The following is an 8,815-nucleotide window of genomic DNA, read 5'->3' as shown; positions in this document are numbered from 1 at the left end:
CCCATTTCGTTTTGCACCTCTCGGACATCCATTCCAAACAGACAAGATCTCAACAAAAAGTTTTTGGCAAGTACCCCAAGGGATTAGAATGCGATCGTAGTAATTTTCTGTTTGAGTTTCCCAAAATCTTGCATTGCAGCAGCTTTTGACAAACTGCTCTCTATTGTTCCTGTTTCAAATGCCATGACTTATACTACACCCAAAAGAAAGACCTATTTGGAAGGATGAACATTATGGAATCTCGCCTCGAAAACTATCAAAAAATTCAAAAAACCCTGTCAAAAAGAAGGATAGATTCGTGTGACAGTTCCTAACACACCAAACCTTTAGAAGTATTGCAAAATCACAGCGCGTAATTTTGGTGTCACTTAACCATAGTATGACCAATATGTGTAGATGCATACAGCAAATTTTAAACAAGACTCCGTTGTGCTATGAAAATTTGGTCAGGGAATCCCCAATAAATCACTCGTCTATGGACTGTTTGATTTTGTTTGAATTTGTAGAAGAAATAAGTCACCATTCAATTCTGGTCTCAAGGAAGAAGTGAATTAGTCTCCGTTCCCAACATTATTATCCACTATCACTAGAAGAAATCGTCTTCCTAAAACAAGCTTAGAATTTCATATTACAATGAATATAGGAGAGTAAGACAGTCGAGACAGTATTAAGAATTATTGCTAATATTTAACCACATACGGTCTTACATTTTCCTGCTTCCTTGCAACTCTGTAACTTTTCGGTTTCAAGACTGCCACATTATTTTTGATTTCCCGTTACCTTAAAACGTACAAAGCATAACTGGTCGAAAATATTGGATTTGCAAGGTTTTGATTATTCTTTGCTGTGGGTGGCACCACTCTGCATTCCACTCATGAGCTGGACTCACTAGGTTGCTCATGCCCTTTGAAGCGCTTCTGGAGGCGGCCCTAGGCCCGCTGGTGCTGGTGTGCCTCGTCCTCCTGATCCTGGACCTCGACGGTGACGCTCTCCAGGATGGGCGACTGCACGCTACTGCCCGCGTGCATGGTGGGCGACTTGAGGGACTTGGTGGACGTCGCGGAGGCGTTGGAGCTGCCCGCGGACTCGGGACGCGAGCCATGACGCGACCCTGGAAGAGCCAATGTAATTGTCATATCATCTCCACATAACAATTATTCATCCATATTATTTTGATAAAAAGTAGATCATCACGCAATCGCTATTTTTTTCATAAACTATATATTGTGAACAAATAAACATGCTATGTTAGTCCTTAAACTTTCTTTACGCCTACTCTCGATTAAGATTTGCCTCACCGTTGGCGCCCGGTGAGTGGGGCCTGAGCGAGGCCATGGAAGGCTGCCTGGAGGGCCCTCGCACCGAGCCACGCGAGCCCCGGCGCTCGTCCTTGTGCTTGTCCTGCTTGAGCAGGGACGCGTTCATCAGCCGAGGATTGGGCGTGTTAAAGATGGTGCGGTTGTCTCGCCACCTGGCCCTAGGGGAGGAGGAGAGAGGCACGGATGTTACGAACCACGTGGGAAAAAAGGAATAACTGTATAGCTAAACTACTCGCTAAACGAGGGAAAAACTAATTATTCACCTCTGTGGCTATATAGCTAAAAATGGCTATGTAGCTAAGCATAGCTAAATTGTTAGCTACATTGTTAAATTTAGCCACATTGCTAAATTTTAGCGACATAGCTGAATAATTAGTTGTCTCTCATTTTTTTTTGTCGGCGGAGAAGGGTGTTTCCTGCCGTCAGGTACTCACTGGCTGAAGAGCCTCATGACGACGCACAGTGTGATGAACATGAGCCCCATGCCGACCAGGACGCCGATCATGGTGGGGTCGATGCCGGGCAGCTCTGGCTCCGGCTGCTGCATCACTGTGAGAGGAAACCAATTACTATCGGAAAAACAGAATGAGGGAGACAGGGGCGGAACAATATGAAAAAAAAAGAGAAAAGGCAAAAAAAGGGGGGCTTGAAAGGTGTCACGAACAGATGCTGTGACACCCCGCCGCCGCCCCGGTGTAGAGTAAAATGGGGGCAGGGACTGGAACAGAAACGGTGGGTGGGGGTGGGGGAGGGGGGCCGTGGTCAACCAATCTCATCAAAGGCTCTCCCCCTGTCGTATCCCTACTCTGGTCCGCGCTGCCAGACAGCCACCCCTGAGCTGTTGTCCCAGCAAACAGTACATTATCAATCTGTTTGTTTAGGGGGCAGCCAGCCTCAGTCATTGTCCATGGCGGGTTACGCGGGCCTGTCCAAAGTGGACCTAGCTCCCCCTCCCCTCTCCCCTGGCATCGCTCCGTCACCGCGGGATGCAAAAGCTTTTTGCCAACGCCGCCGCACGCCGCTGCGGGAAAGGACGGAAGCAAGCGACACGGTGTTAACTATTCAGGTGGACATAAAAGTGCCCTGCCCGTCCCGCCCGTCCCCAGACTGGTGGGTTGGAGCCGGGCGGGGCGGGGCGGGGTCTGCGGCTACCACACGCACGCGCACATCCTGCTTTACTCATGTCTCATGAATTGCAGGTCTGCATCCAGTCCAGGGGGCCCTGCTATCATTGCGGTTCTTGAAAAGGCTTATTAACTCCATCGTAGTTGGTGCGGTATGCCCCGCGCTCGTCTCCGCGTTCTCTCGTTAATTCTTCCGCGTGTGACAACGCTGCCAACTCTCATGGCTGGTCGGGGTGTCCCCCCCGCGCCCCGGGCTTGGCTCGGCAGTATGTCACCTCCGTCGTGCGGCTCTGGCACTTGTCCAGCACCACTGGGGCCCGGGGACGACCCCAACGGGGCTGTGGGTGCCGCCGTCCCAGACAGCCTCGTTGTGGAACCCGCCGCAAAGCCCCAGGAGGGGCTACACTAGGAAGGTCACGAGGCGTGGCATGGCGTTTGTGCGATTGCAATCGTTTCTAGGCGTCCCCACCCCTCCACGCCAAATCCCACTCCCTTATTCCCCCCCCCCAAAAACAACAAAAAAAACAACAAAAACCAAACCTCCACCCAGTCTGTTTTCCGCACGAGAATCGGCCAGGGATTTTCATCCAGATGGCTACGCATAGATAGCCGGTCGTACTTTCTGCCCCACTGCCACAGGCCGTACGGCTGGGGTCCTATCAGCGTGCTCAGGCCTGGTGTGTCACTGGGCCGGCCGGCTGGCACTCATCCACGCCCAGAAGCAGGCAGTCGAGCCAAATGCTGCGCCATTCCAGCCCTTCCCCTCCCTTTCCTATTCCCGCCTTGCCCATCACTAGGCTTTCGGAGTTTTTTTATGCTGGCCTCTCATGCTCAAACATATTTTCTTTACCAAAAAAAGGTATCATTTTTAGCCTTTCTTTCCTTTTCCGCTTGCTAAGAGCCGTTGAGCGGGCTTCGGGATCATCCAGAAAATACGCCCGTTTTTCTCGGATCAATTCAATTACGGGGCATATTACGGGGACTCTGCGCCTACGAGACTCTGGGTAGGCCACCCCACAGTACCGCACTGCAGGCAAGGCTAGATGATGCCTACCTATCAGGCGCTATGAAAGCCTGCAGGCTGAACTTGGCAGGTTCCTAGCAGACAATGACGGTCGTAGGCTAAGTTACTTTCTGGGTGACTCCTTATGGGAACGACCTGATGTCTGTCTGCAACGTGTGTTTCTAGGTTTATCTGTTCTAGTTGGGCTACAGACTTTGAAATTTGTATTGACTGACCACGAAACTGACGCCACCGCTGAGCAATGAGCAGGGTTCAGGAGGATCTAGGCTCGGCGGTCACGATGTTCCTTAGGTGCCAGCTTTTGTTCCAACCTAATACCCCTTTGAGACAAACTTCAGCAGTATACTTACCGACGCACTCCAGGCTGCCGTCTTGGTTGACGACGGGGGTCCTCTCGAAGCGGCAGACGCAGCGGCTGTCGCGGCACTCGGTGGCCAGGAGGTGCTGCTCGCACTGGTCGTTGAAGAAGCACGACTCGTTGACCGCCGCCGCTGCAACATCGTCACGCACCGTCAGAATAATGTGCACACATTTGTTTAAAATTGCATTGCAGTTTTTTCTTTCTAATTAATTGCAGCGTTTTGACATACCACGCGGATATTCACCCGTCTGTTTTTTGTTTTTATTTTTAAATAAAGAATGGGGTGAAATGACCTACACAGCGAAAAGGTCTCTGGAGCGCGGGGGATATGTCCGAGCGGAAAGGTTTCCCCTGGGGGTGTGCGAGCGCGCTCAGGGTAACACCTCCTCTCAGGATTTTTTTCGTCAGCAATCAGCAATGGGCGGGTGCGAGTTTCTGCGTGGGGGTGCCCCCCCCCCCTCCCCCATTTCCCCGATTCACCCCCACCCGCCCGGGCCGGGGAATAACACACACTGTTTGCTTTGACCGTCACCCCAATTAGCTAGCGCCGGAGCGCTGGCCGGGCGGGCTCCGGCTGGGCTCTGACCGTCGTGACCGCTCCGGTCCCTTTGCCCGAACACTGACGCTCACACACACACACACACACACATACACACAACCTTGTCTAATTAAGGAACAGGTGATGTCCCTCCGTCCCTCCCTTGGGCGCCGCTGCAGCCGCTGTTCTCAGGTCATCCCCGCCGACCCCTTCCCCTCCTCGTCCGCCCCTCGCCCGCCCCGCCCGTCCCTCGTTCAACGCAGCCAGAGCGACTCCAGGCGGACAGGGCTCTTTGAGCAGCAGACCCTTCTCCTGCCCTACCCGTCCTGGGGCCCGGCAGCGCCGGAGCAGACCTTCCCGGCTGCGGAACTGATTCCTTAAACACCCCTCCCCACCCCCTGCCATTTGTTTAAGGCCCTCCCCTTCCCACCCTCGGCCAGCCCGGCTAATGGGCCGCTAGTCGTGCTGCAGCCGCAGGGGACCTGCGCTGTCTGTAAGTGGTCAACCTTTGCCCAGAACAGAGTTGCGCTGGCCTCGCCCACCGCCGTCTGTCTAAGGCTCGCGGAAATAACCACCCTATCGAGAACATTATTGCACGCACACTAAAATCTTATGAACATTTTTGTTCATAGTTACTGAGTTCTGTAAACATGCTCGGCTTACGCATTTTTTAATGCGCCAGTATGAATAAATTTGTGCATACTGGCGTATTAAAAATGCGTAAGCCGAGCATGTTTACAGAACTCAGTAACTATGAACAAAAAAGTTCATAAGATTTTAGTGTGCGCATCTATGCACTGGAAAAATAAAAAGTAGGGATCAACACCTTTCTTGGGGTGCTGATGACTTTCGTGCCTATACAGAGATCACAAAGATTCCTGATTTGCACCCCTGGAAAGGCACGAAAATGCCCGAAAATGCCCCAGTAAGGTGCTTAATTTTAGTGCCTTTGGAGACTTTCGTGCCTTTCTACAGGCATTATAACTGAGCACCTTTAACACGTAGAGTCCCAGGGGGGTCCTTTTTTGCATGCTATTGTGGCCATACGTGTGGTCATGTGGGACTCAAAGTGTTAAAAGGCACTAACTAAGTCCTACCTTTGTTTTCCCAGTGTGGCTAATTCGGAAGGAAAGGGCATATAACTAAAACTAAAATAATTAACAAGAAAGTTAATTTTAAATAGTGTAATGTAATTAGACCGACCAGACACCGTTGCATATATCGCATTGCATATGCAGTGGTCCTCCGAAGGGGTTTCACATACGGGACGGGGCGCAGGTACACCAGGAGTACTTTATGGTGAGAACCCCCGCAAGGTATGTGCTGCAGGGTGGGAACGTCAGCCCACTGCTCGCAGCGTACCCAACCGGGAGCAACCACGCGAGCAACCCCCTGCTCCTTGCACCCCCCAGGCGACGTGTGGCTAACCGAGGGAAGAAATATCTCTGTGCTCCGTCGCTGCTTCGCGCACTCTGAGCAATGTGCCAAAAATGTTCAAAAATTTACAGAGGTCTCTTTTTAACAAAATCTTTTTTCATTGAAATTTTTGTTCATTATCATTGTGGAAACAAACTTTGCACTGTAAAAATTATGTCTGTTAATTCAAGTAGATTGCTTGAAATCCAAGTAATTTTTACTTGAATTCCAAGGAATATTCTTGGATTACAAGATATCATTTTTACCGTGTGGTAACCCACTCTAAAAGCATAAACAAAAGCGACAAAAGCAGTCTTAAAATCGCGTCTGTTTCTATTTCAACTTATTTGAACACGTTCAGTGCGTTTTTGGTGTCCATGATTTAACATAGGAGCGTGGCCACATAGTGAACATAGTGAACTGCTTGTTGATTGTAGTGCATTCGGTTATGTATTTCTATTTTTCATTTCGTCCATGGACGTCAACGAGACTGCGGAATACGAGGCGAGCCCGGCAAGCTCGGCCTGCTTTGTCCCATGAAGATCCCTCTCCCCCCTCCATTTTCCCCCTTTCTTATTCCTCCCCGTAGTAAGTTTGCGCTTTGATTTCGGGTTGTCGCCCTAGCATTGGGTAAATGAGGTCTCATCGCGGCTCAGCTCTGACCCAGATCGCCCCCCCCCTCTCCGTTTCTGCCCCCTCCTCCGACCATCACCCCGGGGGATGCCCAGGCCTAATTGCGAGGTACGTAGCGTTGGCATTATAAGCTTGACCGCCTTCGAAAAAAGAGCAGGAAAGGGGGTGAGGGGGTCTGATGAGGGACAAGGGGTAGGGGGCAAGTAACAAGCGAAACTTTTCCCCAAAGTTGTCGCCCTGTCGTGCCCCTGGGCCGAGCCGAGCTGGGTCGAGGGGCTTGGGGTGGCGGCTGCGGGCATGGTGCTGCGGGACTTGACGAAGCGGAACTAAAGCCATTCATAGAACTGGAATTATAGTGTAGATTACGCCATTATTCCGTTTTCCCTTCCACTGCCCCCTTTTTTTATTTTTCTCTCGATTTTTCTCCCACCACACCCCTCTTTCTCTCGCGCCAATATGGCGTCATATTTCTTTTCCTCCCCGTCCTCTGAGACACGTTTCTTTCCCGTAGTGTCGCTGACGCGCCACTGTCTGTGGGACTGCCGCAGTTTAATTTATAATAAATGTGACTCACGCTTGCCGCACTTGTCGATGTGGTTGGTGGCGGGCAGGTCCGGCGAGCAGCGACACGTCTTCGCCTTGCCGTCGCATATGGAGCCCTCGAAGCGGCAGTCGCTGTTGGTGTCGCACTTGTCGCCGAACTTGCCCGTCCCGCGTTTCACGATGACTGGAATGAAAAAGAAAGTCTTAGTTAGTCCTCATTTTTTTTAAAATGCTGTTTATTTATATTATGGAAACAATAATGTAAATCACAGCGTAGGATAATAGTAATGACCATAATATCTCGCCATATTCTGAGTAAACCGAATTTTACTTTTCAACAAAGAAGCAGAAGTTGTGCTGCGGCTCCATCCCTAGCGTCGACGGCCTAGCAGTATCTGAGGAGGTGCGTCGCAGCGAGACGGTGTTTTGCGAGACATTTCGCGAAGCCTGCGAGACGTTGTACCTCTGCCATAGGTCAACAATACACGACACGTTGTGTTGTGACGTTGGGTATTTTTTTTAAGCCCGTCGTTCTCTCCTTTTGTTTCTTTTGTGTGGAGTGGTGGAAATGTTTTGGTGCGACGCGAGATGGGGGCGACGAGACATCCCGCCCACTAGGATCCTGACAGCACCAGGTGCGAGGCAGAGGGCGAGTCTGAGCATCTGAGGGTATCAGTCGGTGAGAATCAGAAAGCTCCCCCTCCTCCTCCGCATCCTATATCCTCGGCGGGTGGGACGGCCAGGGCCAGGCCCCGGTGGCGCCGAGGTGGCCAGTGGCCACTGCCCCCGCTACAGCCCGGAGCGGGCGAGGAGCGGCGGGCTGACATTTTTGTGGTGGGGCCCTTCGCCGCGTATGACGGCCAGGGTATTAGGGGGCAGAGGTAGTGGAGAGTGGGGAGGACAGGAGGTGAGAAGTAAGAGAGAGCAAAGGGGAATGTATGAAGGAAGGGGGGGGGCAAGTCCCCGACGACTGACCACATATTTTCGGCATTGTTCTGCCGCCGAACGGGGCCTTAAAAAAGTAGAAGGGGAGTCCTTTTCGCGTTGTCGGCGCACTGTTCACCTCCTCTCGGTCCGTGTGGAGGGGGGATTAGAGTAGGGTTGAGGGGGTGGGAGGCGAAGGTGGTGGCCGTAACCACCCCCTCCTTCTCCTGGGGTAAGTTAGGAGTCGGGCCCCACCGTGCAGCAGGCGCCTACCGTAATGCTCCGTCCCCACGGTCCGGCTCGGCCCGGAGTGTGCGAGAGGGGGTGGGGACGTAGAGAGGGGTGATCACTCCCCCGATGACGGACGCGGAGGTAAACACGCTTAGCCGCCCGCTCGTGGACATTGGCTGAAAAATTGACTCGTAATCGGTTGGGCCATTCGCGGGTCGGCCCCACATAGTGGTGGGTGGTGGGTGGGTGCAGTGAAGGTGGACGGGAGGGAGTGGGTTACAGAATGGTCAGATAAATTTACGATCCTTAATAGGCCCGTGTAATAAAAGAGGTGGCGGTTGCGGCGCCCGGCGCAGGGGAATGCCGTGGCGCTGTTGGAACTGTGTTGTATGTAAATGTGTCAGCGCGGTCACTCGTATAGCAGCGGGGGGTGGCGGCGGGCCACGGCAATGTGGGTAGATTGTGGTCAGGCGCGCGCGCGGCGGACCCGGCCGCATGGGCTTTCATAATACTATGCCCGTGTATACACTGTGAAAATGATAGGTTTTGCACAAGGCGGCGATAGAGTCTAGTGTTTTAAAAATACCGGTAAAGTTAAAAGTGGACTTTACTTTACGTAAAGTACGGTATACACTCTAAATGGGGAGGGACAATTTTTGTACCTTAGTTAGATGTGTCTTTGAGCACATCTTCATCAGATAC

At 52.0% G+C, this 8,815-nt stretch overlaps 1 protein-coding gene across 1 annotated transcript in view; it reads right to left on the bottom strand.

The window, feature by feature from the left end:
- LOC113204352 (uncharacterized) overlaps nt 1-7,266 on the bottom strand; it is a 10,502-nt gene extending 3,236 nt beyond the window's left edge. Inside the window, exons 1-6 of the mRNA XM_052274100.1 lie at nt 7,251-7,266; nt 6,990-7,142; nt 3,818-3,958; nt 1,754-1,868; nt 1,299-1,477; nt 18-1,111 (exon numbers count right to left, since the gene is read on the bottom strand). Coding sequence (XP_052130060.1) covers nt 930-1,111; nt 1,299-1,477; nt 1,754-1,868; nt 3,818-3,958; nt 6,990-7,142; nt 7,251-7,266 — 786 coding nt within the window. The 3' untranslated portion in view covers nt 18-929. The remainder of the gene's footprint in view (nt 1-17; nt 1,112-1,298; nt 1,478-1,753; nt 1,869-3,817; nt 3,959-6,989; nt 7,143-7,250) is intronic.
- Nucleotides 7,267-8,815: the final 1,549 nt, after the last annotated feature.

Source organism: Frankliniella occidentalis, unplaced genomic scaffold (genome assembly GCF_000697945.3).
Source record: "Frankliniella occidentalis isolate FOCC.00 unplaced genomic scaffold, Focc_3.1 Scaffold336, whole genome shotgun sequence".
In the NCBI taxonomy this organism is placed as follows: Eukaryota; Metazoa; Arthropoda; class Insecta; order Thysanoptera; family Thripidae; genus Frankliniella; species Frankliniella occidentalis.
This window is presented reverse-complemented; position numbering and strand designations above follow the sequence as displayed.